The 27,757-nt window shown below is 42.6% G+C and overlaps 1 protein-coding gene across 5 annotated transcripts in view; it reads left to right on the top strand.

Moving 5' to 3' along the window:
* Window positions 1–27,757, top strand: part of BICRA (BRD4 interacting chromatin remodeling complex associated protein) — a 114,125-nt gene that overhangs the window by 67,377 nt on the left and 18,991 nt on the right. For 3 of the 5 annotated variants that reach the window (XM_048832779.2, XM_075122646.1, XM_048832778.2), the window contains 6 exons: window positions 13,204–13,249; window positions 15,220–15,262; window positions 15,976–16,041; window positions 17,527–19,524; window positions 22,335–22,652; window positions 25,682–26,383. In XM_048832779.2, coding sequence (XP_048688736.1) covers window positions 13,209–13,249; window positions 15,220–15,262; window positions 15,976–16,041; window positions 17,527–19,524; window positions 22,335–22,652; window positions 25,682–26,383 — 3,168 coding nt within the window. In that variant the 5' untranslated portion in view covers window positions 13,204–13,208. Of the gene's footprint in view, window positions 1–4,872; window positions 4,989–13,203; window positions 13,250–15,219; window positions 15,263–15,975; window positions 16,042–17,526; window positions 19,525–22,334; window positions 22,653–25,681; window positions 26,384–27,757 lie in introns of those variants that run through there. The other 2 variants (XM_075122645.1, XM_075122647.1) reach the window with 2 other exon arrangements.

Here is a 27,757-nt window from a genome sequence, read left to right as displayed (position 1 = left end):
TCTTTCTTGTGCTAAAGTCTACAAATCTGTTACAATGGATACAGTCTCCTTGCAGGTTGGGACAGAACCAGACCTGTCAGTCAGTAGTAGCTGGGGAATCCCTAGCCGCTTTGACTTGTCTCCAGATTTTTCTTTACCTACAGAGGCCTGCAGCTCCCCTCCGTGCTGCAGAGTTTTGCTGAGGAAAATTTTAACTTTAGTTCATATTTTTAGACAAAAAATTCAGTTCAGTAATGTGTCCATCTGATTCCCATTGCTAAGTTTGATTTTTGGAGCGAACACACACACACCTTCCCCCCCTCCCCCCCCCGACACCCAGCTCTGTGGGCAAAGAGCAATTTCCCTCACAACCTAGTCTGGGAAGGGTTGCCATGGCTTTTCCAGGCAGGAAATGAGCCAGGCAGGGTTGGAAAGACCTAGCTGTGGGGCAAGCAGGTCCCTCGCCTCCATTTCCATAAGGGGAGTGAAGCCAGAATAGCAGCATGTATATATCCCTCACCAGCAGCCACACCTCTGACTGGAACTCAGCCTCCTTTCTCTCCCTTTCTCTGCTTCCCCTTTGATTGAGTCATTGGTGGAGGGCACTGGACATAGCACAAGTTCTGCCAACACCAGAGAGTGCCATAAGGGTCCTTCAGGCGCAGCCCCCTCCCCCTATTGCTGCTTCAATAACAGGCTTCCCCCCTACCCCAGGAGATCCCAATTTGTATCCCAGGCTCAGATCTCCAGGGGAAACACATGCCTATCTGAATCCTGTGTAACAGAAAGGGATAGAGCTTCTGGGGAACCCATCCTTGAGTCCTAGTCCGGCACCTTGCTGAAAGACCCAGAAGGGGCCCACGGAGGGGAGCGGAGACTCAAAGAGGACAAGTGCTAGTCACTTGAAATATTTTCTCGCTTCTCTGAAGGAGGCAAACTCTCAAGGGGAACTAAATGCATAATTAAATGAACATTGTTTCTCCTCACCAACACAGAGTACAGTGTGGCAGGTTAATGCTGGAAAGACTAGGCCTTAGATATGTGGTCATTCCTCTATAATTACATTTCCCCTCCTGCCCCGCCTACCACCTCCTAGGGAATTCTTCCTCCTTACCCGAGGAAGACTAGCAGCCCATAAGAGTTAGGGCAAGTCTACTCATACAGCGCTGCAGGGGCACAGCTGTACAGATGCAACACATCTGGTGAAGATGCTCTATATCAATGGGAGAGAGCTCTCCCATTGGCATAATAAAACCACTTCCATGAACAGCAGAAGTTATGTCAGCAGGAAAAGCTTTCCCACCGACATAGCGCTGTGCACATGAGTGCTTATGTTGGTGTAACTTATGTCGCTCAGGGGGGTGGTTTATTCACACCCCTAAGCGATCTCAGTTATGCTGACGTAGTCTGTAATGTAGATATAGCCTTAGTTAATGAAATAGTAAAATATGTTTTAAAACAAACAAAAAGAAACTAAGACACATGGGATAGACTCTTTCGTGCAAAAGTATACTGAATATTGTGAAACTATGCTTAGAAAGTCTGCAGCTACTCCAGACAATCTATAGCTATATATCTCTCCTCATTCTTCCTGGGCAGGTGTGATAGTGGGGTAATGCAATAGTAGGCTAATGGTTTCCTGCCACCCCTAAAAGATGGGGAAAGTATTGCATTATAATTCACAGCTGCTGCTGTGGGTCGCCAAGCCCTAACTATTGGGCTATCTCTTTTGCTCCCAGTTTCTGTTGCAGGTCGCCATTCCTCACCTCTGCCTCCTCCCTTCAGCAGATGGCTATGCAGTGAAAAGAGAGACAGTAGTCCAGAGGTGGAAGAACTGGCAGGCAGTAAAGGACCTCTTGGCATGCCATTTATTTCCTTGTACCCCAGTTTCCCACCCTGGCCCCTATTATATAAGGTTCCTCAGTGTGTACCCATCAAAATTTAACCTGCTATCACTACAGAAAATAAATGTGACTATTTTCCCCAGTGGTCAAGAACTTGATGTTTCTAACTAGGGGAGATTTTACTTGTAAGAAAGTCCTGTTCACTATACAAGCCCTTCACAGGTAGCCAAGCCCAGGCAGACAATCACAGCCCTTTCCTTTGGATATAAAATGTCTCCTGGTCCATCAGGCCAAAACAAATAAACAAACAAATATGAACTATCATCTGAAACCCTGCGTGCCCGTGCATGCTTTCACAAGGAGTGCTAATGTAGGTGGACAGTATTGCGAGTATGGTTCCTCTCAGCCTAAAAATCATAGAGTCTCAGGGCTTCTCCCTAGAAAGAAAGAAAGGGATTCGGATCCATTTATCCCATGGCTATCTTGGCAATACAATGGGAAACTTTATGAAAAGCTGAGGCTGTTCAGAGTGTAAGAAAAGTTGATTTACAATCCTGACTCATGCCAGAAACTATAGGAAGGAATACAGGTCATATGGCAAGTTGAAGGAGTCTGAATTACAACAGGAGAAAATGCCTCTGTGCAAGTGGTAGCTAGAAAAGTGCATGGTCATTAGCTGTTTTCTGTTGCCTCAGGGCTATCTAAGGGTCTTCTAACCAACCCTGTCTATAGTAGACCCCTGATTGGTGCTAGGCTCTTTCAATTTGGGAGCAAAAGTGCTTTAATCAATTAAGGTCACTGGATGTTGTCAAAATTGGGAGCTGTGCAAGAATTTCAGGAAAAGCTTTGTCCCATTTCCAGTCTCAGCAACCCATGGAAAAGGCCATGACACAAATGAAATAATCCACTATATACTTTGACTGGAGCACTACAGCCTCTTGTCCATCCTATTTCTAATCTCTGAGAATTGGGAACAAGCAGAGCAGGGCCTTGTCTGTAACATCCAAATAAATTCCTAAAGGAGGCTCATCTTCAAAACACTCCCATTTCACCATTCTCAGACAATTTGTATGTTTTGTGAAGAGCTTCAGTGGTCCAGATGTCATATGATACCTTGCCAGTAATTCTGGGTATCTCCTCATCTCACTCTATCTTAGTCATGGACAGAAAACTAGCTCCAGTTGTATATTCTCCACTCCCACTAGTGAATGCAGAAAATCAGGTATTTTGAAGGGATCCTTCTGGTTCAGTTCAGGGAATGGGAACCAGAAAGAGAGAGCCCAGCATCCACCAGCTGGGACACAGTGGTTTATTGAGCTCTGAGAACACTGCCCTCCATGGATAACGGACCAGATGACTTCCTGGTGGCAAGAGTCAACATGTCTGATAGTTTTCATAATAACTGGGAAGAACACAATCAGTTCTACCCCAGAGAGAAATTATTCTGTCCTGGGTGGAGCAAAATTTCCTATCTCCATACATTGCCCAAGGGGGAGAAGAACTCCAAGGCTTACCTGGTAGAAGGTGGATTAGCAGAGTGGCTCTGACACCCAGTAGTATGTTGCTCATCATGTCAACTTAGTGAGCTGGTGATTGACTTCTTTGCATCTGGAAACAATAAATAAAGTGCCCTTCAGTCTGTCTGAGTGTCAGGATCAGGGGGTGGAATGACCTCTCGCAAAGCTGGGCAAGGTCTCCACTGTGTCTTCCCACCTTTTCCAGTGCTCCCCAAGATAATACAAAAGATAGGAATGAGAGAGCAACAGTGATGCCATGTATGCCTTTCTGGCTGAAAAGGCTTTGGCTCCTGGGCCTGATAAACCTAGCATTGGGTTTTTAGGTGTTGCTGTCCCTCAAAGGAGGTTTGGAACTTCAAAACCGATCCTCCATCTGGGACCAGACAGATTGAAAATAAATGCTTGGATGAAATGATTATTGCTATCATGGACTCCAAAAGAGAAGTCAACAGACAGAATCTATTCTACGGGCTGGTGCAAAGTTCACAGTTTAATTACCATGTTATACCAATGAAACATAGCCTTGAGTTTCTCCTGGAAGGTTTTATTGTGGCTGAATGAGTGGCCTAACAAAAAGGTAGTATCTATAGTATAATCTCGGCATATTCAAGAAAAACAAGTTTGTACAAATCCCAACATTTACCGCTTCCTTAGGGCATCAACCTTATTCCAACTCTGCAAGGTCATAGAGCACAACCTTGGAACCTCAATCTGCTCCTTACAGCCTTGCCTAGAATAAACCTCTTCAGGAGATGTCATTATACTTTCTATCCATTAGAGCAGGCTTTCCATTGGTGGCTTTCTCTCAAGAGACTCAGTATTGTACTTTTAATTCAGACAGGCGGGCCTCACAACTGTCATAGAATTCATTCCCTAGGTAAATTTCAAGAAATATTCCTCCTTTGGTTAAGCATGTAAGTCAAGTCCTTAAGAACATGGAAAGTCTTAGATCAGAGTAGACATGTCTCCTATTTTGAGATCTGCTAGATGGTCATATGGCCATCAGCACATACTTTCACTGAGTTCTGCATATTAGTCATCCGATCTTAGCCAGTGCCATTTCCTTTCTTTTGGCAGAAGTCTTCTCCACACCTCAGTGCCCAGGATATGGTGGAGGAGATAAAATATATATACACGCGCACGCTATCACATTTTGGATGTCCACTTTTAAAGGATGATCCTGTTTCCCACCCTGAAGGCACACTGCTATGAAAATCCCATTGTAATGGATCTATGGTCCTTAGTGTGAAGAAGATTAGGATAGTTTATCTGAGCTTACTTTAAAATTTTCTTTCTTCAAGTAAGAAGTCCCACAAACCTGACCCACCCCAGAGACAAACAATCATTCATAATAGAGATGGAAATGGACATTCAAGGATTTGGATTTGTTGTCATTAGATGAAAATTACCATGCTCTGGAGTAGAAGAAATTGTTATGCTTTTTCCTCAAAGTATATTTAACACAATCTGTAATGTAAGAAAGTAGATTTGAATTATCTTGGCTGTGAAAGCTGTCTCATCTGGATGTAGGGTATTTGCCTGCTGCCAGAGACTGACAGGTCTGGTTTTGCACCCAACCTGCAAGGATGTGAAGTACCAATTGTAACAGATCTGTGGACCTTATTACTTGAAGAAAGGAAATTTTCAGGTAAGCAAGGACACATTTTCCTTTTACTGGCTACTGTAAAGATCTGTGGGATAGGGTTTAAAATAAGCCTGTTGCGTAAATTACAGCAAGTGTCTGTAAATAAGGCTGTAAGAACAAGTAAGTCAACCTTTTTAAATTTTACTGCAAACTTGAACTGAACCTTTTTTGATCCAGGACAAAAAGGTTGGATAATTTTTATACTCCCCCCTCTTTTTTTTTTTTTTTTTTTTTTTTTTCATTTTCATGATGTCCCTGCCCTTCTAGGTTCAGGCAAATGAAAGTTTCAGAATACCATGAGAGGAGCAGTTCTTTCAACATTTCCAGCCCGAAAATAAGCATGAAGTATTGGAAATCACTGAAAAGCCAGTTTCCACAAGAACTGTAAAACCGAGAGGCTTTGGATAAACATTAGAATGTTTAGGTGCTTATCAGTGCTTCCATATGCTTTCTGGATCTCCCCACCAGTGCTATAAATAGTCACTTTTTAAATTAAGAAGGTAGTGCTTGTGGGTACTGTACACTTTGTTGGCCGCTTTTCCTGTATAGATAAATGACTTTATTGTTAGCTGTGGGGATAAAGGAGCACAGTTTTGTATTGGATCCTGTTGTTTTATTTAACTCTTCAGACATAAAGTTCGTTACCGTAGAAATTAAGAGGAAGGTTAGTTTGTATTGCTGATTCTTGGCCTCTATGACTGTGGGTCTTCGTTGATTGTCTCCTTCAACTAAGTCTTTTTGTTTTATATAGGGAACATCTTTGTGTATGAATCTTCAAAAATAATTAAAAACTGCTGTTAATATTATGCATTAGTACATTCAGATTTCATAGAAAAGTGACAATGGGAATTGTTCTGCAGTCCTAAAAATTGAACTGAGAGCAACATGTAAGAGAATTTGGTCTTTATATTGCATTTCCTATTAGTTTACCCCTTCCCTCTGCAGCTCTACTTTATATTTTTAGCATTACAAGGTGACATTTATGGCCAGGAAATGCCAAACCTTTCTGGTATATGCCCATCACAAATTCATGTGTGTCAACAAAGGAGGGTGGGAATGTTTTTCTGTCCATAGTGTTCCCCATAACATCCCAAATTACCCAGGGTTGTCGTAAATTCTCCATCATTCGGAGTCTTTACATCAAGATTGGATGTTTTTCTTAGAAGCGATGGTGTGCTTCAACAAGTTGATGGGCTAGATGGAAGAATCATTGGGGGTAAAACCTACAGCCTGCATCATGAAGTGAGGTAGGAGTACATGATCCTAATGGTATCTTCTGGCCTCACAATCTATGATTCTTAGCAATATGATGGCCATCAGCAACAACAGTGCAACACTAATAAGAGTTATAATGCTCCTTCCCTATGCATTCGGAAAGATAAATGCCACTAGGACCTTTGAAATGTTGTAGAGACAAGATATGTAAATGTCCTACAGAAACCTCTACTCAATTATAAATAAGACAGTCACTGTAATCTGTTAAATTTACGCTCTCAAGCTACATGTATTGCCTAAACTAGCACACAGTCTTTCTGTTATCACATTCATCTTTCAATCCCTTAACTCCATCTGGAGTTGTTCACCTACATGTGTTGCTTTTATCTTTAAGGAGACCTAAAACGACTTTTTTTTTTTAAGTTTGCTTTTTGTTTCTCTGTGTTTTTGACCTTAGAAATATCAGAAATGTAAAGTCTAGTTTTCCAGTGTTTTTGTAGGAGGATTTCCTGAGAATAGAGGGTGTCTCGGGGAAGTTCGTGAGCTCAGTCGCATTAACTTAAAGCATTGTTGTTGACAGTGTCTCTTTATTTCTCCAAAATCTTTAATCAGTCAATGAAGGTAAATACATGTTAACAAAAATAAACAAAGTGGCTTAAATAGCATTGCTTCCCTTCTCAGCTGCTCAACTTCTACATTCTCTTAACATCTTTTGGTGTCATAATTTCACTAAGTCTCTAGTCACTGTAGATTGTACCAGGACCTAGATTTTTCATGTAAAACGCAAACCGTAAAGCAAAACTTTTCAAGCCTTCTTTCTGCATTATCCAGGCTTGTTGTTTTGTTGTTTGGGTTTTTTTTTTTAATTCTTCTGCAGGTCACCTTTAACTGAGATTGTAAACTCTCCTCCAAGCTGATGGGTAGGCCCCAATACAGCAAGGAAAATTGTGCATGCATCCATCCATGCAGAGCCCCGTTGACTTCCATGGGGTTCCATGCAAGCAAAAGGGAGTGGGTTGGGGTCCTCACGTTAATCTCTAAAGTACCATTCATGAACATAAGAATGGTCATACAGGGTCAGACCAATGGTCCATCTAGCCCGGTATCCTATCTTCAGACAGTGAGCAATGCCAGATGCTTCAAAGGGAGTGAACAGAATAGGGCAGTTATCGAGTTATCCATCTCCTGTCATCCAGTCCCAGCATCTGGCAGTCAGAGGCTTAGGGACACCCAGAGCATCGGATTGCATCCCTGACCATCTTGACTAATAGCCATTGATGGACCTATTGTCCATGAATATATCTAATTATTTTTTGAACCCTGTTATAGTTTTTGCCTTCACAACATCCCCAGGCAATGAGTTCCACAGGCTGACTGTGCATTGGATGAAGAAATACTTCCTCTTTTTTGTATTAAACCTTATGCTTATTCATTTCATTGAGTGACCCCTGGTTCTTGTGTTATGTGAAGGGGAAAATAACAATTTTTCTCCACACCATTCACGATTTTATAGCCCTTTATCATATCTCCCCTTAGTCGTCTCTTTTCCAAGCTGAACAGTCCGAGTCTTATTAATGTCGTCTTATATGGAAGCTGTTCCCTGCCCTTATGTTTCTTTGCCCTTTTCTGTACCTTTTTTCATTTCTAATATATCTTTTTTTGAGATGGGGTGACCAGAGCTGCATGCAGCATTCAAGGTGTGGACATACCGTGGATTTATATAGTGGCATTATGATATTTACTACCTTTCCTAGTGGTTCCTAGGTTTTTTTTTTGACTGCTGCTGCACATTGTGGTAGTTCTCTGAAAACATCTGCTCAAACTATAAATAGTGCTACAAACTAGCCATGTTTGTGGCACTAGTTAAATAATAACCTAAAGAGTGGTGAGTGTGGGGAAGAAGCACTGACACCAAAACAAAATCATTTTGCCTTTATTTTTCTGTATCCCTTTGGCCGAATTATTCATTCCAATGGCATTTTGTTCCCTCAATCATCTCTTTTCACTACAGCTTCTCCTGCTCCTACTACAGTGACCTCATAATCTGGTGGTTATGCCACTGTCTACTCCTCTTGTGGAAAAAAAATAGGGATGACATAAATTCAGCATAGTGACTAATGAAAACAATGGCTGTCGTCAACTCTCATATGATTTTATCACAAGCCTTGTGATATTTGATGTGTTTCATAAAGCCCTAGCTCCTGGAGTCAAGTGAATACATGAGAATCTCAGCTTTTTTAAAGTAAACATATGGACCTCCTGGTTATGGAGAAAAGCTTATAAACATGACCTCTAAAGGTCTGAAAAACAGAAGGTAAATCAAAATAACTCTAACTGTATTATGAGATTTAAAAAAATTTTAAGTAGTCTCATGATTTTAGGAGTCCTGCCTTGTGAATTGGAGTTGGAACTACTGGACGATCTATGAGAACGTCTACGCTTGAGTTGGGAGGTATGATTCCCAGTTCACGTGGTTGTACCTGCACTTGCTTTGCTCAGGTTAGCGTGGATACATGTGTGCAAACTGGGAATCACACCTTCCAGCTCAAATATAGGCGTAGAGTCAGGAAAAGGGTTAAAGGTCAGTTAGCTCATATAGTAGGTTTAATCTACCCTATCATAGTGGTAATTATGGAGTCTCTGATTCCTCCAAAATATTAACATATTCTCAGTGAACAGCAGTGGCCGCTTCACTTAAGCCTGTGTTTTCCAGTGAATTTGCATTTAAAACAGACAAAGCTTTAGTGAAGTCCTTATTTGTTATACTTAAGATTATTTGTGGGTGCAAGGGTGAGAAAAGAAACAACATTTTCATTCATAAAACCCTTAAATGCTCATAAAACTGCTTTGCACTAGAATGACAGAGCAGAATGAAATTGTTAGACTTTTTAATTGGATAATAATCCATGGTTATATAAACTTTTTAAAAGATTTTCCTCCTTTTCCCCTCCTTCTTTCCATCCCTCCCTCCCGGTATAAGGTATAATCATGATGGTTTTATTTGTACACCAAATCAGTCAGTGTTTTGAGACCTCTCGCAGTATAATACAATACAATTTTGTTGTATATACTGTCTTTCCCACAAGCAGGATCATCAGAATGCTTTAGAGAACTAAAAATACAATTAGAATTAAATAATGGCATGGGCAGGAGGAGGAGGAGGAAACTATGATGTAACAGCAGTAGAGAAGAGTTATGCTTTCTGATGAAATTTTAAATGAGGTGGTGAATTTAATAGGTAAAGAGCTACAGGAAGGTTGCCAAGGAGAAGAAGGTTCTTCCACCCAGAATGGCAGAGATTTGGTGAAGAAACAGAGGAGTCTAGTGCTAGTTGGTTGGATGAGTGTTGAAAGGCATGGTCTGTCTGATAATTTGCTCCAGACTAACAAAGAGTTTTTTAAATCAAAGGCAATTTTGAACGGTGTCTTGAAATGAACGGGAGAAAATGTCTTCGCATGTTGTGTGTTTGAGAAGGCAGCAGTGTTAATCTATACGTGCTGGAGTCTGGAGAACTGCGACTTTGCAATTGCTTTTTCCATACCATTCCAGTAAGGTGAAAGGAGATGAAGGCTTGCATGATGGAGTCAAGGCCACGTTCCCAAATGCTATTTGTTAAACCAACAAAGTGTGCTCTCCACTCTGAGATGAATGGGCAAAAATGATGATCGGTGACTTAGTCATGTCCAAAGAAGTAACAGTCACTGTGTGCTGTTGTCTGAATATCTCCATGCAAAGGCCATTCTAAATCAATGCTTTAGTGCTTTCTTCTTTCCTTAAAATTAATCAACCCCAGCAGTCCATTGTTCATGAGCAAACCTAATAAAAACAAAACAGCATGTTTTGAAAGGGAAAATTATTTGTTAATGGCCCCAATTTGATACCCTTATTCATGTTGAGTAGCAGCTCATTCTATGAATAGTTCCATTGAAATCACGAGTAGGTCCTTACTCCTTTAGCAATCCTTAATATGAGTCCTTATCAGAGTATGCCTCTCAGGAAATATTTCTTCTTCAAACTTCTACTGGATTCTAATAAACAGTGAAGAGGGGAGAATTTTAAAAATTAGTTGGAAAGTTATCCTATTTGTGTCCTTTTGAAATGGAAAAGATTCTGCCTTCGGTATAGGACTTTAACACTTTCTTTCAGAATGAAGAAAGGTATGTTTCTTCTTCAAGTGCTGGTCCTATGTGTATTCCATTTTGGGTACGCATGCACTCCCCATGCCTGGAGCCAGAGGGTTTTGAAAGCAGTGTGTGTTGGTCCACAATGCGCCCTGGCTGACCGCATTCCTCCAACCAAGTTGATAAAGGGCAAGGGCATACTGACTGCATCTCCTGTTCCTTCTACCCACCGCATGGTCTCGGTCAGAACTTCCAGCCGAAGCTTCGGCTTTCTTCTTTATCTGTGAAAATATATTTAGATATCTAAATCATTTTTATATTCTAGAGTTTTAAAATTTTTATCTGATATTTTTAGTGAGTTTTTTTTAGTTATTTAGTCTCCCTGACCTAGGGAGAACCCCCTGCCCCATACCCTGTTTGGGTATTCGACTATGTCCAAAACTCCAGGGTTCAAAATCTGTGCTTTCTGCCCACGATCCTTCTCAGTCACTGATGATCACCAACTCTGCTTATACTGCCATGGGGAAGTCCACATCGTGGCAAGATGCAATATCTGCTGTTCATTCCCAGCTGTACCTGGGAAGGACGGGGAACTTGCCTTAGGAAGCACCTTATGAAAAAGGCCATGAGGCCACAATCGGATCCAGGCTGGGGACACCCCCCATCTCCCCCCTTTCAGTATGTCAGCCTGACTCAGCAACGAGTGCACTTCCTGCCACGAGGTCCAAATTAGGAGCAAAGGAGTCTGCCTCCCGCAGATGTCTCAGCAGGGTCTTGTCGGGAGAGCAGGGAGCATTTTCATAAGCATGAGGCTAAATCTTCCTTCAAATCCACTTCAGAGAGGTCTGATCCAGCCCTGCCTAAATTGAGCACTAGCTCAGCCCAAGAGAACTGAATACATCTTATGGTGTAGTGGCGTGGTAAGAAAGCCACAGGTCTAGGACTCCATTGGCACTGGGTCAGGAGGTGGTGGATTCAGTGCCTCTGGTACCTCCCAAGCACAAACCTCAGGGTCCTCCACACCAACAAAGACTGATCACCAAGAGTATCAGTCACCAGTGATTCAGTCTTTGCCTTCAAGGGCTGTGGCACAGACTGTCCCTCCTGCAGCTTTCTCTTATATGGCATCTTATTGCCAAGGGAGCCACAATGTAGCCTTTATTTAATGTCCTTCATGTATTTAAAAAATAAAAAAAAAAAAAGGCAAAACTCAAACCCCCTTGAATTAAAGTGTGTTCACAGCAGGAAACTGACTTCTGGCAATGTGATTTGATATGGAACTAATGTGTGCTGAGGACTACTCATTAACATTAATAGAAGTAGCATGTACATCTGAAGGGGTCAATAATATAGTCTTCAGTGTTATGTGTACTGTACTGTAGCAGAGTGTCACCACTGGAGTGTTAATGGTTTTCTAGCAGTTGTCTAGCTGCAGCTGACAAACCAGCTTCAAGCCCCTTTAAGACAAGACAGCTCATTTGTTTCTGTATGGAGAGCTGTGTGCACCCCATCCTGTACACCTGCCTCTCTTCTCCCCCCTTTCACCGACCCTGGGAATGTCCAGATGCATCCTGCACCTAGTGTTTTTTGAGAGGTGGCCCCCTGGTGTCTAGAGCTAGTTAAAATGTGATAGCATATATTGGCTGTAAGTCACGTGAATCCCTTTTGAGAACTTCTTGCAGAAGCTCAAACCATGACTGCGAAGTCAGCTGGGATGATTCTTCCCCCTGCATGCTCAACCCAGTCAGGTCTGAGGCAAAAGAGACTTGTGATTTAATATGCAAAACAAATGTCCAGAACACGGGGAGCAAAAACTAGGAGGAAGGATGTTTTATCCCTGTAGTGTAGAACTAACCTCTTAAACACAACAAAGTAATTCTAGTTACTTCTGTAACAAATGTCTGCAAGATGTTATATTCAATCTGAAGAGCTGAGTTCTAATATGGTTAACGTCTTATCATGGATTTCACTTAATAGTGAATCAGTTGAATTTATTTGGCCCCCATCTGTTCTGAAGAGGCCCAGATGAGGTGAGGGGTTGTTATTGTGAGGGATAAATTTGCAAACAAACACCTGAATTCATGCTGCCAGCTGATAGCAAGGGACTGATTTTCATAAGCATTAATTTTAAGTAAGTGTGTGTGAGTGAGAGAGAGAGAGAGGCTGCCTGATGGACTGGAAATGGAGCTGGAACCTTTCACTTGTAGGTCACCATTTCAAATCCAGCCTATATCAGTAGTGACTGAAAGTTATTGATGGCTCTTCAGTATCCAGTGGACAAGTATTCACATCAGAAAAACTGCAACCATAAATTGGACTAGCAGTGTGCTCCTCCCTAGTCTCAGCTGGGAAGCTAAAGATTGAATGGAGGCTGATACGTACATTCCCCATAAGTATTGTAGAGGCTTGGGGTATGTTGGTGAGGCCAGCGCGTGGACCTGCAATTTGACTTGTCACTGTCTCTCTTTGGAGAAATAGGGGACTTCAAACTTCAGGGGCTGGCAGTCTGGCTCTTTTAACCAGCTCCAAATTACACAGCAACATAAATAATAAGAATGGAATGTGCTAACATGTGCATTTATGCTCTAAGGTGCTGAAGCCCAAAGACCTTTGAGCACCTAAGCAATGATCTAACTAACAGATTACTCATCTGCCATAAGCAGGATAAAATGAGGTGTATATATTGGGTCTGTCTGTGAAAGAAAGACCTTTTGAATTGCAAAATGTTGTTTTGGGGTTTAAGGGGTGGATGGGGGGTTGTTTTTGTTTGGTTTTGGGGGGAGGATGGGGGTGGGAAGGCAGCAGTTAATAAGTACAGTTTGTGCTGCATGGCACAGCTGTATTTTTCTAATTTTAATGCAGTCTCTCTCCCTTCTTTTCAGTTGACATGGATGATGAAGATGGCCGATGCTTGTTAGATGTAATTTGGTAAGTAGTACCACCTCCTGAAGCAGACCCCATGCTAATTCGCTAAGTTATCATCTTCTGTACTATTCTAGGGTATCGGGTGGGGTGGGTGGGGGTTAAATACTTGAGATTCTATGTTTGGAGTTAAGAGCATTTCCATGGAATTCATTTTTGCACTCATTCTCAAACAGTTGCCTCCATGCTTTTTTCCATACAGTTCAGTCTGCATGGTTCAACCTCCCTGAACTCCTCTTAAAGGCCCCTGCACTGCCCACTTCTGCCATGCTTTCCATAGTGAATCTTGTTACTCCCCTTCCCTGACCCCTGTCTGTCTTAGATTGTGAACTCTTTGGGGCAGGGACTATCCCTTCTTTGCTGTGCTGAAAGAGACTACCACATTGTAGACTCTCCTGCAAACAAATAATAATAATTAATAATTTTATGTGAAATTTTTACAGAAACCTTTGTGAAACTAAACAGCGTCTCTTCGTAGGGACCCCTGCAGGCCTTTTCTTTGTTTTTAATCTACTTGTATCCCCTGGATTTCACTTTTAAATGAATCCAAAATATCAATACAAAACTCAAAGGCAAAGTTTCAGATTAAAGTCTGTATTGAAATCATGAACCATCACTGTGTCTTAGGTTTGCCTGAAAGGGTTTCTAAGCAACAGGAAGTTTTTTGGCTGAACCAGCTCTGATTTTCTTGTTTGAAACATTTGTGGTTTCATGTTTTGTTGCACTTATTTTTTTTATTTGTTTGTTTGTGTAGGTTTAATTAAGAACATTTTGCACAGCTGATTTTTACAGGGAAATAGACATTAACAGTAGATTAACTCTGCACATTCTGTTTTTCATTTGTTCCATTTAATGCATATGTGGATAAATCTATCTAATTTCTGTAGTGTTTTGCTAATAACTATAGCATCTAGGCACTGCACACGCTTAAAAATGTACAGCTATAGTCCGTCTCACAGCACTGTTGCAAAGTGCTTGGTGAGAGAAGTGCCTGGTGAAAGCTGTCATCAGCACTAGTTAGCTAGTAGCCTGAGGTTAACTCTGAACAGTTAATGTTTTGACAAACTACTTGTTAACCGGCTAATTTTCCAAAAGGGATTATTGCAATTATAGAACTGTTGTCAGTGACTTGATAAGTAGGGCCCTGCAGAAATAACAGAGGAGGGGGAATAAGAGCATGTTAGTGACAGAGTAAGCTAAAAAGAAAAATCACCATTTACAATCAGAAAAGGAGTACTTGTGGCACCTTAGAGACTAACCAATTTATTTGAGCATGAGCTTTCGTGAGCTACAGCTCACTTCATCAGATAACTCACGAAAGCTCATGCTCAAATAAATTGGTTAGTCTCTAAGGTGCCACAAGTACTCCTTTTCTTTTTGCGAATACAGACTAACACGGCTGTTCCTCTGAAACCTGTCATTTACAATCAGTAAAGTTATGTAATCAGTATATTTATGTGATATAAAAATAGAGTATAAAGCTGTGTATGTTGTTGGTCATTTAGTTTTAGACGGTTGAAATCTTGTATCAAATTTAAATTTGGAAAAATGTTCTAGGGTACGGGACCTAATTGTTTTTATTCAAAATGCAGCCACATTTGATTCTGTCCCTGAGGTGATAGAGCAGCCAAATGGCTCTCAGGTCCATATTGACACATTTCATTCACCAAAATACAACATTTTTCATGATAGAATCTCCTGGCTTTTCTGTGCTCCTGACAGGACAGGGCATGTAAGGAGTTACTGGCCTTGGCAGAAGCAATATTAACTGACTGCTGCCCACACTAGTGCAGCTGAGGAATGACTGTCAAAAAAATAACAGCGATCCCCTAGCAGTGAACTGAGATTTCCACCGGTCAGAATGCAAGTGGATGCCCAGTTATGTGAATATATTCATTAGGGACATGTATTTCTTTCCAGATTAAAATTTGGGTTGTACGTTCTCTCCTTAAACAATTTCATATGTTGTTTTGCAGTGATCCTCAGGCTTTGAATGATTTTTTACATGGATCTGAAAAGGTGAGTAGTGGTTTTTACTTGTTTTGTTAATCAAAATATTAAAATTCAAACATTTTTGACAGTGAAGTTTAAATTAAAGGGGAAGACACCCTAACTTGAATGTCTCTCTCTCTTTTTTTTTTTTTAAGAGAGAAGGGATTGGGCAGCTCAGGGGGTTGGTAATAGGTTCTTGAATTTTTTTGTCTCTAAGGACCCAATCCTGCAAACTGCTCCATGCAGAGCCACACTGAAGTCATTAGAAGTATACATGCACAATCGTCTGCACAGAACAGTTTACAAGAATGGGCCCAACTTAGTCACCTGTGTTGCTAGCGATCATAAATCCCTATCTTTTAGTTATTGTTTGCTGACCTGAGCAAAATAAGTTTGTCTGTCTCCTAGTAGGTGAGTGTCTACCTTACAATATCTGCTGCTGCAGTTGGTACTTGTTTGCCCCTTCATCAGAGAAGCCAAGTATTGAATGAGCCCAGGAGAAAGAACTACCTTCCCACCTCTAGATTTGGGGCTCTCCACATCAAGTTTGAGGCATGTTGGCAGGGGACAATGCATGTGAAGGAAGCTTGCCCAACTGCTACAAATGGTGTACCAGCTCTGTGGCTAGGGAGAGCATTCACCTGTCTCCAGTGACTGCCAGTCAGCACCATTCACAGTGTCAGCACTAAATTCAGTTTAATTCTATTTAAATAAAGTAAATAAAATATTTTTAATTGCAGATCGACAGTGATGATCTCCTGGACAACACAGGAGATGCAGCCAGTGCCTTCTTTGAGGGTGCTGGGGTATGTATTTATAATGTTTTTTTTTAAATTGTTACTTGGTAAATTCATTTTAGAAACCTGTCTTTTGTCACAAGTTTGTTTTTAATAAATCTGTTTTCCAGGGTGAGTAAATTACACAGGATGCATGGATTAGTCCCCAAAATCTTAAAGAAGAGTTGGGGCAGGAAAGAACAAATGGGTTCAATGTGTGCCCCATATGTGTGGGGGAGGGGGAAATGAGTTCATACGCACACATCTCTCTCTGTCTGTGTTTTGTTTTTCTATAAACTTGGGAAAACTTTAAGGACAGAGAATACAGAGGAGCAAAAAAAGGAAGCATGATGAGACCACTATCCTTTAAAGACTGTGGGGAAAAAGGGGCTGAATGTTACAAAGAAATTGTAAGGAACATGTAGCACCTTCTTAGTTCTTTCCTCTAATGTAGGATTGGAGTTGGGAGTGCTCAGTTTTGTTTACAGACAGATAGATAGGATAAAGTTGAAACAGGTGGATATGACCCTGGAAATCCTCGCTTGATTATTTTGCACAAATCTGACTGGAATCATGGGCAGTATTTTTTATTTTCCACCAAGTATGCTGTTTGTACTTGCAATATAATAGAGAGCTTAGTGACTTTTTTTACCCTTTTCTTAATACATTGAACTTGTTTTTATTTAGGAAAAGCCATTTATTAAAGCTTCTGATGCTTTATGGTACTTGTTGGAAAGCAAAGAAGCTTTTCCAGGAATTTGGATTTAAATGTTAGATTTTAATTTCAGGTAGATCCAAAAACAAATGGAACCAAAATTGCCTCATACAAAACATTGACATGATAAAGCCAATAGTGCCCACTGTGTGGTAGGCACTTTCCAAACACTCAAGGACAGTCTCTGCTCTGAGGAGCTCACCCTCTAAGGTCAGTCAGTGTATTGAGGCATATGTCTGAGCTCATTTGAATGTCAGTGGCAAGAAACAATTTTTCTAGTTTTGGAATATGGAGATCTCAGTTCTAGTTCCAATAACAATTTTATTCTACTTTTTAATTAATTGATTAATACAAAGGCATTATATTTTCCAAACTCTGTTGCTGTTACCTCTCTTTCTTATGTTTAATCTCTATAGAAGTCTAGTGGCTAAAACAAAGGAACTGTGAGTTTGCTCATGTGGCATCTGTTACCAGCTGTTTCACTGACCCACAATGTGACTTTATGCAAGGCACTTACTCTTTGTGCCTCAGGTTCCTTTTAATAACATCATGCATTTATTTAGCACCTTGTTGGAACGGCAACATGGTTTACAAATGTACTTAGCAAATTGAGACACAAACTTTACATTGGGATCACTTTGCCCAACACTGAGATGCAGTCAACTCTAGGGTGGATCACAAAAGCATTTTAACAGGTTCCAGTAAGGGTGCACAACCATTTAGCACAGAAAGATTAAAAATTCTGTTCCATGGGTTTGAATTAAATGCTTTTCCCCCCACCCCAATCTTAAACCTTTTAGCTGCATGTACAAGAATCCTCTGGCAACCATCTGAACGCTGAACAGAATCAGAACACAACAAGCGTTGACCTAGACTTTTTAGAAGATGACATCCTGGGGTCACCATCTGGTGGCGGGGCGAATCTTCAGAACTCAGACCAGCCCTGTGACATTCTCCAGCAGAGCCTGCAAGAGGCTAACATTACAGAACAGACTCTGGAGGCAGAGGCAGAACTGGACCTGGGGTCTTTCCAGCTCCCTACACTTCAGCCAGTGGTTCAGACTGCCTCTGATGGCACGCCACAGATTTTCTCCAGTGGGGCTGACCTAATTGGGTTGCAGCAGCCTGCAGTCCTGACGCATCAAGCACTGGTGCAGCAGTCAGTGGGAGCAGACGTTGTTAATAAGGCCATCAGTGTTCAGCCTTTTCTTCAGCAGGTTGGCTTGGGGAATGTTACCATACAGCCAATTTCCAACCTTCAGGGCTTACCTAATGGAAGCCCAAGTGGGACATTGGGAATTGGGCCAATTCAAGTAGTTGGGCAACAGGTGATGGCTATTAACCAGTCAGCTCAGCAAATCATTGCAAAACAAGTTCAGCCCTCCCAAGTGGCCACTATGCCTGTTGGCAGTTACATCACCCAGACAGCACCTGAGCAGCAGCAGGTTACCCTCGCTTCCACGGGGGTGTCTCCACAGAATGCTGGCCTTGTCATCCAGAAGAACCTGCCCTCAGTGGCCACTACCACGCTGAATGGAAACTCCATGTTTGGGAACGTATCTGCCACCCAAGGCTCCCAGCCTCTCACAGTCACATCGAACTTAAGCAGCCCATTGGTGCAGGCCCAAAACGTGATCATCCACAGAACACCCACGCCAATTCAGCCCAAACCCGCAGGGGTCCTGCAACAAAAGCTGTACCAGATCACCCCCAAGCCATTTGGTCCCAATAATACCACCCTGACCATCCAGAACGAGGCTGCCCTGCAACAACAGAAGGCCCAACAGAACCTGACTTTTATGGCGGGCAAACCAGGACAGAATGTGGTGCTGTCTGGCTTCCCGCAAGGGCTGTCTGCCAACATGTTCAAACAACCTCCACCACAGCAGCAAGCCCTCAGCAAACCCATGAGTGTCCACTTGCTAAACCAAGGCAGCAGTATTGTCATCCCTGCGCAGCATGTTCCTCAGGCCATGTTACAGGGTCAGAACCAGTTCCTTCTTCCTGGGCAGTTAGCAGGTGCCTCTGCTGTTCAGATACCCCAGCAGCTCTCAGCCTTGCAGGCTAACATGGGAGGACAGATCCTAACAACTTCGCACCCTAGTGGCCAAGCCCACATCATAACTAGCCAAGGGCCTGGTGGACCGCTGATAACCAATCAGGCTTTGCCTGCCCAAATCCTCACCAATCAGAACATAGCTAGCCAGTTGAATCTGGGGCAGGTGCTTACATCACAGAATGCGCATGGCACGGCTCACATTCTTTCTGCACCTATTCAGCTGCAGCCTGGTCAGGTGGGTCCGCCAACTTTGTTCCAGATGCCTGTCTCTCTAGCTGGCAGCTTGACCACTCAGAGTCAGCCCTCTGCTGCAGCCTCATTGGCCAGTGGTGCCATCAGTCAGACTGGGCAGACCGTTATCCAAGGTGTAACTCTGCCAAATCAAGTTGCTATGTTAAATTCCACTGAGAACCTCAACCAAGCTGTGAGCATTCAGGCATCTGCCACCACCAGCAGTCAGAGTCCAGGCCTCATTCAGCCGCAGCCCGCTTCTGGCACCAGCCTCCTGCCAAGCAGTGACCAGTCCTCTATACTGACCGTCCAGACTGCATCCCAGCCTCCAGCTCCACCTCAGCTTCAACTGAATGTGCAGCAGCAGCCTCCTCAGCAGCCAGCACAGCTACCTGTGACTTCACAGCCCAGCCCTAACTTGGCGTCCAGTCCAGAGAAGATCATCTTGGGCCAGACAGCTGCTGGAACTGTCATAAACCAAGATTCCATGCAGATGTTTCTGCAACAGGCAAGTGAAATATTTTAATGATCACATTAGTAGTGTTGCTAGTTGGCTCACTTATTTTACCTATTGTGAGGAAGGCAAAGGAGAGTTATAGGATTCAGGCTGCATAATCTAACCTTTCCTCATAGACTGGGCACTCTACAAATGCTGTATGATAGCAAGAATTATTTTTTTAAATGACGTTTCAAAGGTGGTTATCCCATCATAAGACTACTCTCTTAGTATGTGTGTTTTAATTTAAAACTGCTAGAAGAACTGGGTGGTCTCAGGGGTTTGGTAATGAGTATGTAGCCTTTTACCTACTTTGAATCTAGCCTAGTGTTTATAGTATCTGGCACCTATTGTCATCTGCTGTCTATTCGATCACTTCTGTGGAATGAGTAGGTGGGTTAGTGGTACGTGCATCCAGATCACAAAAGCTCCCATCATGGCTGGCAGTCACAGAAGAGAAGCTGATCAATAAACATGCCGTGTTGACTGAGTTCCCGTGGCTCCCCTAGATTTTATCTCCAGTTCTCTGCTGAGGCGAATTAGTGAGGGGAGACTTGTCCTGCCACTGCCGGTGTTCTTCTGCTTGTGGATAAGAGTTCAGTGTCCAGGCTTGCCAGTTCAGCATCTCCCACTATCACAAGTGTTGAGGCAGTCACTATGTACACGGTTAAGGAGTGCGGACACAAAGCAGCTAGGACTCATCTCATCTGTTTATATAATATCAGATTAGATCAGGCTTTTCCCTTCTTTTGGGTATCAGTTTAAACCATCGTCTTTTTTATTCTTTAATTCAAAAAAAGATGAAGGCTTGATCTAAAGCCTGTTGAAGTCACTGAATTGCATTAGAGAGAAGATAGGGGTTTACAGTTTTTTTTTTAAATTCCTCGTAAATAGTACGTAAAAGTAGTGTTATCAGTTTACCATAACATCCTCACACATGCCTTTCTCCAAAAGACAATGGGCCAGATTTACCTCTGACACAAATGGACAAAATACTACTGACATCATTTGAGCTGTGCCTCCCCCATACTAGGGTTACATTTGTCTCAATGTCACTAAGATCCTCTGGCAAGTTACAAGATACAAAACTAGGGTCATCTGTGATTTTTCTTTGTTTTTATATTCCTCTAAATATACTTGCTTCACCAATATGATACAGTAACTGCATAATCCATTTAAAGTGGTCACTGTCAGCTAAGTTGGGCCCCAGATGTAGTGGTAGTTTAAAAAAAGTGGGAGGGGGGGATTTTTGGGGGGAGGGGTGTTGCATAACCTATTATAAATAGAAAGGTTTTTATCTTTTTTAATTCAGTTAAAGTTGTTTAAATTAAAAGACAGTCTCCTGCAGTTGGAACACAGCAGCATCTTAAAAGTGATTATGATACTAATCGTACATACCTGTCTCATAGAGGTGGGGATTCATTAGGTAATGTATGTAAAGCAAGTAGAAGGGCAGAGAGTTAGCAATCATAATCAGTTTCACTTTGGGGTTTACAGAACATGACTAATAATATTTAAATTACCTCTTATATAATGCTCCACCTTTTCAAAGCACTGTAGAAACATTTAAGTAATTAGCTGTTACAACACTCCTATGAGGTAGTTGAGACAGTATTATTAGCCCCATTTTACAGATGGTGAATGTGAGATAAAGAGGTTAAATAACTTTCCCAAGGCTGCAGAGCCTAGTTTAGAGCTCTGCCTCGGGAAATAGAAACTGATAGTGAAACTAATCAGTCTCATTTCATTGGCCAAAGTGCAAAAAGTAAACAAACAGCCTCAGTGATGGTGAACAGTAAAGGGAAGCTTGAAGTTATTTAATTTTTAAATTTTTTTGGATGTTGTTAGTAACACAGGTGAGGACATTTCATTTTAAATATAAGGCTTTGATCTTGACAGTAACCCTTTTACACTAACATTTACTACCATATTCACTGTTTATTACTATATACAAGAAAAGAAATGTACAGATGTTAAAGTAACTTGAGGAGAGAAGTGTCACTGAGATCCTAAAAAATTCACAAAAGCTGTGATCTTCAGAGACAAAAATGAACCCTAGCCTACTCTCTTCTTGCTGGGTAGTACTCTGAGGAAAAAACCCCTCACATGTCTAAACCATAAATGACTTTCTATGAATCTTGCATGTGCTGCACTATCTCAGCACAAGGGTGGGGAATGGCAGTAAGAATGGGAAACTCAGACATGGCTCCCAAAGTCTTGGCTTTGAGGTTTTTTGTTTTTATTTGCAGTTTGATATCACATCAAATTCTATTATTGTGTAAAGCTACCATCCAGTAGAAATGTTCTCTGCATTTCACATTACGTCTCTCGGTAGGGCATAAACTGTTGCTTTGATACAGTTTACTCCTGAGGGCATTCTGTGCACAATATTTTAAAATTCTGCAAAATTCTGCAAATTTTATTTGTCTAATAAATATGGAGGCTCCAGCATGGCACTGGGGAGCACAGGCCACTGGCTGTGCAGAGGTGGGACAAATAAAATTTGCAGAATTTTGCAGAATTTTAAATATAGACTCTTCCCATCTTCAGAGGAGGTAGTCTCATTTCCGAACAGTAATTTGGATCTGCCTAGTGCCTGTGAAGAGTCCTGAAAAGTATTGTACAATATCTGGGGGTGGGCATGATGAAGAGCAAGAGCAGAAACGATTTGCTTTTGACAACTGGTTGAGGTACTGTTAATAGAGTACCATTAGTAGCAAAGGCCTGAATGAATATGGGGGTTGGATGGTGAACAGCAACAGAAAAAAAGAAGGAGAAAGAACCAGAAATCTGGTCAATGCTAAATTTGTTGGAAATTTCAGAAGGATCGGAGCCAGCAGCAGCAGCAGTTTTATCCGGCATCCCTGAAAATGCAGCAGGAGAACAATCTGAATCAGTCCACAGTACCACCACACCTTCCAATGCCTCTGCCCATCTACAGCATAGCCACAACAGCTCTCAGCACCACAAGCAGTGTCCCAGCATCAGTGATAGTGAGCAGCAGTGCGGGCACAGCTCTGCAGCCGCCTGCCAGCCGAGAGCTGACCCAGAATCAGAATCTGGCAACGGTGGAGTCCAAAGGACCGAATCTTATACCTCAGTTCTCAGCCAGCCATTCCCAACAGGCACTGGCTTGCCAGGTAGCCCTTACCTGTTGTGATTCCACACAGCCTGCTTTGGCCTATCTTCCTTTCTTGCTTCTGTCCTTAGCGTCTGTCTAATCTGTTTGGTCCTTCCTCTTAGAGTTCCCTTTTGCTTTTTGCTTCTCTCTCTCTGCAGGAGGGGAGGGACCAATACACAAGGACAAAATATTAGCATATCTCTTAGGTGTACACTAGCATTTTTCAAATTTCAAAACAAACCTGGATGTGGGTGGTGGTGGGGTAACCTCTATAGTAGTAACAGAAGTCGCCCTCTTGTGGTGTAATGCAAAAAATGTGATGGGAAAAGAATTCTGCTTCTGGCACGTTTATCTTCCTTCTAACTAGGGTGACTTTTCATGAGGAGTCTGAGGGCAGGATTATGATTTCAGTTACATTGGTGTAAGTTTGTAGTAACTGCATAGACAGTGAGTCTGCCCCTGAATCCATGTGTTATAAAACTCTTTGTGTGAGTTTCCCAGAGAGATATTTTTGACTGGCCTTTGTGCTATATAGAAACGTGGAAACAAGCAAGCATTCTTTCTTGGTGGCAATGAGGTTTGCCAAAAAAAAAATAAAAAAGTTAAAAAGGAAAATTGTTAATAAAATGTATGCTTTTTAAAATGTTTTTGACCAGTCTCAAATGTAATCAAAAGTTTAAGTTCATTATGTGTGTGGGTTTTTATATTTTATATATATACATACACACATTTTATAAAATGTGTATATAAGTACACATAAATATTCATAATCCCATTTCTATAGCAAAAGAATTGTGGTGCATGATACCATCACATGTTGGCAAAGAGGTGGCTTGGATGATGTTGTAATAAGTCTTTTCCATCTCATATCTCCATGATTCTAATATTTATAGCATCCAAATTCAGCTCTCTGGTTCACTTTTCTATGGTGGATCTATATAGCTAGGAGAAGATGAAACAAAATCCAGCTGCACCTTGTTTTAAAATAAAAGCAGCTGCATCCCTGTTTTTAGAACAGCCCAGAAACAAAGGAAAATATAACTTGTTTTTATTCAGAGAAGAAAGCAATAAAGGGAGAAGAATGATGTGCATGGGTCAGGGTTCCAAGGTGTGGTTAGCAGACTTCAGGCAGAATCCAGGAACTTGGTAGCCAAAGTGATCAAATGGACCTGAGTAGTTTATCACCCGTGATCATTATGTGAGCAGCCTGGAGAAGATGGGAGTTCAGATTGCAATTTAGTTCAATTTGGAAGTTTCCAGCCAATATATAAAACATCAGCATTCTGGATTGGGTGAGTTACAGATGTTTTCACACCAAGGTCTGTGACAGAGGGAATTGCCTTTATAATCGGAGACTGGGACATGTCCAGGCATTGCTGCATCAGCAGGCCTATTGAATCTTTCTTTCCCCTTCAAAACATACCCCCTTCTGGCCCTTGTTGTCAATCTGTGGCACTTGCCCGTTTGTCTACTCTCTGAATTCCTGCTGCTCTTGCTTGCTTGCCTGCAGATTCTCACTAATGCTGGAAGCTGCTGCTGTCTTGCGATGCTTTTTCTTCTTCTGTCCTTGCACAGCTGCACGCTGCTGTCCTGGTACATTTGTGTTCTGGCCAGAGGCTTTATTATTCTTTTATTCTTTATATTTTAGTAGCAAATGGTTATAATAAGGGCTGTGGTAGACTTAAAGTGGTGTGTTAGTCGAAAGGCTCTTCTTAGCCATAATAAGACTTGAGAACTTGACTTTATAATAGATCAGTTTCACCCCCGTAATTTTAAAAGAGCGTGATATTGACCTAGCTCTCATATCAGGGGACTCACAATGGCCAGTGCCTTCATAGGGTTAGCACCATTAACAACGCTTGTTGGCTCTAATGTAGTGGTCGTACAATACTGTACTATGCGGGGAACCAGTGGACTCAGGCTTTGGGGGGAAGGCGTTTTAATTTTGATTAGATCCTGTGGGAAAGGAGAAAAAGGTATGCCTAGGGTGGTTCTAAGCAATTCAAAGAGAGCATAGGAAGGAGCTAAGATGGTGCAATACAGAGGAGGGTAAATAAAACCAAGGAGGTTCTTGTGCCCCACGGGGGGCTCATACGAGGACAGGGGCTCTAGGGAAGGAACTTAAATACATTTTCAAAATAAAGCTGGACGCCCTCTCCCTCCCCTTTTTCATGGTGTCACAGTTGTGTGGCAAAAGGGCTGGGCTTTATTTATATTCTCACACACTGGTACAAACACTCTACCCCTGCAGTAAGGCTTTCTAGGGAAAGGTTGGCTACACTGGCTGAGACTTGGAGCTGTTTTCAGAAGCTTAAGGAACACCCATAGAAGATGCCTTTCAAGTTTTATTCCCAAGTTGTTTCTTTTACTGATTTTAAAACATTTTTGAAGGTAGCTTCTAAGCAGACTAGCCAGTGCAATAAATCTACAGATGATAGTACTATGCCCACAAGCATCCCTGGTGGAAGGTATGAGAGCTGGAAACTGCCCCTGAAATCTCACTCTACGTATGCTCTGGTTAGCTCAAAGAAACACTTCTCTGGAATAAACCGGAGGAGGAGAGTGGTAGAAAGAGCTCAGTTCCTCAAGCTCTTTTTGCCATAGGCAATGCCTCTGTAAACCCCTTCACAGAGTGACTTGAGTTCAGTGGGCTTTCTGGACTTAAAAGCAGTTTGGGAGCCCCAGGCTTTTTATGTTTCAAGAGTGGTTTGCATTGCAGTACAGTCTAAGGGTATGTCTGCACAGGCAAGCCTACCTGGTTTGGCTTGAATCCAGATAGCACAGGTGACAGTAGTAGTGAAGAGAGTGCAGCTTGCGAGCTGACTACGTACCCAGGGTCTGTACTGGATTTGTACTCCTCGCGCTGGAGCCTGAACTGTGCACTCGTCACTGCCCGCGCTAGCTGGATCCAAGCTAGCTCATGTACACTAGTCCTTGTAGAGCTTCTGCTGTGTGGACATACCCTAAAATGCCTGAAGAACATGAGAAGATTGTGATAAGACACATCAGCCCTAACTAACTTATTTCCTGTTTCGTTCTTTGTTTCAGTTACCCGCAGGGCAACAGAAGCTCCCTGGAGCCTCCCCGTCCCATTCGCTACCTCATCCTCCAATGGGGGAGAGTCCCCAGCTCCAGCCTGCACACCTCTCACAGATGCAGTCCCCCCACCAGTCCCGTCCTCCATCACAGCCACAGCCACTTTCCCGACCACCCTCCCGGCCTCACTCAAGGCCTCCCTCCCAGCCACAAACTTTGTCCAGGCCTCCTTCTGAACCCCTCTCCCGGTCCTGCACCCCTCAGACGCAAATGCAGAACTTGTACGTGATACAGAATCAAATCACATCATCCCCCCACGGTCCTACCCAGCACCCCTTACGACCCCCATCGCAGCCTCAGGTACAGTTCCAGCCACCACAGTCTCAGGCCGAAGGGCAGCCTCAGCTGGCAACACTTCCACATGTGCAGCTACAAGTTCAGCTTGCCACTCAGATCCAGTCCCCGCCTGAGACCCAGGTGCAGGCACGGCTGCAGTCCCAGATCCAGGCTCCAACCGAGTCTCAGCATACGCATTCTCCACACTTCCAGTTCCCTTCCCAGAGCCAAATCAAACCGCCAGTCCCAACCCAGACCCTTCACCTAACGCCAGAACAACAGAGAAGTTTTCAGATGGTCCCAAATCAATTCCAGACACTCTCTGCAATTCCAAATCCTGCTCCTCAGCAGAAGCAGCTATTGGACAGGTTCCAGCAGGTAAATAATTGCCATCAAAGAAGGTAAATTAAACTTGGCCTGGGTCTGTAGAAATATAATTCTATAGAAATTAAAAATACACCCCCATATATCAAGGAAAATGGATGGGTTAGAGGGATTAGAAATTAGAGATTTTCAGCCTAGCTTCTTCTGGACAGATATGCAAATCGCAAAAGTCACCACCTTAAAAAACTATCATCTGGACTACCAGGGTTATATCTTGTTTTGTTTGTTTTTAAAATAGTACTCTGGGAAGGAATTATCTTGACCTTAGTATCATGGGGACATTGTCAACCTTTAGGAAACAATAACAATGTAGAATAGTTTTGGAGCTGTTTAAGGGCTTGTCTAGATAAACTTTTAGTTTGCAGCAAGCTGGGGTGTGACTGTACCCTATGCTAGCCTGCTGCGGACGACCTGTCCATGTGGACCCTGCTGCTGTGCATTAACAATTTTAGTTCACTTTGATAATCCCATTTCAAAGAGGACTAGATTAAAGTGAATTAACTAACTCTTAATGTACGTTAGCACCGCAGCAAACTGGTGCAAGATAGATTGACACCCCAGCTTACCACAAACTAATTGTTCATGTAGACAAGCCCTGAGTGTATCTTTGCTACCAACTACTATGTAAATAGTACATAAAATAAACAATTATTTAGTATTTAGGATTTACAGGGTTTGGCCTCTTCCAAGTTCTTTAGCAACATGAATTACTCAAGAACCAAAACAGGAAGAGAAATTTTTGGACAAAGAGAGAAAAGCAAACACATGCTCCTTTGAAAAAGTACCCCTTGGGATCTTTCCTATCCACGCAGAGCAGACAGAGCAATAATTCAACCCTGCTGGGGTCTCTGCCTGTTTCCAGGGAGTCTGAGGGCTTGCCTGCACTACAAAATTAAGTCACCTTAAGTCAAAGTACAGCTACCGCAGTAATTAAAGCAGTGGTTCATGTCCACACTTGCTCCTTCTGTCTGTGGTGCGTGTCCTCCCAGGAGCACTTCCACTGACTGAAGTGGGGCACTGTGGGACACTCGACAGCTGGAGCCTGGCAGCTCTGGGGCTGACCGCCTCATCTGTAGGCAGGGGGCTCACAGCTTCCTCCCCCCGCCGTTAGACGAGCGCTGGCTCACAGCTGGGGCCCCCACCTGGACAACCCGAGCTGTCGGCCCAGCAGTCTCACAGCTGTGAGCGCCCCCACCCTCCTGCCCTGGGGCTGACAGTGCAGGGCTCGATTTCACAGGGGGAGGCTACCAGCAATGAAACTGACTATCTCGTCAGTTTCTCAGCTGCTATTATTTCACTTTTCGGCTCAGGCTGTCCGCTCTATGTGGGGCTCACAGCTAGAACCCCCCCCAGTGAGGGATTGGGGTG

This window comes from Caretta caretta, chromosome 23 (assembly GCF_965140235.1).
Source record: "Caretta caretta isolate rCarCar2 chromosome 23, rCarCar1.hap1, whole genome shotgun sequence".
In the NCBI taxonomy this organism is placed as follows: Eukaryota; Metazoa; Chordata; order Testudines; family Cheloniidae; genus Caretta; species Caretta caretta.
The sequence above is the reverse complement of the archived record's forward strand: the minus strand, read 5'-3'. Positions and strand labels throughout refer to the sequence as shown.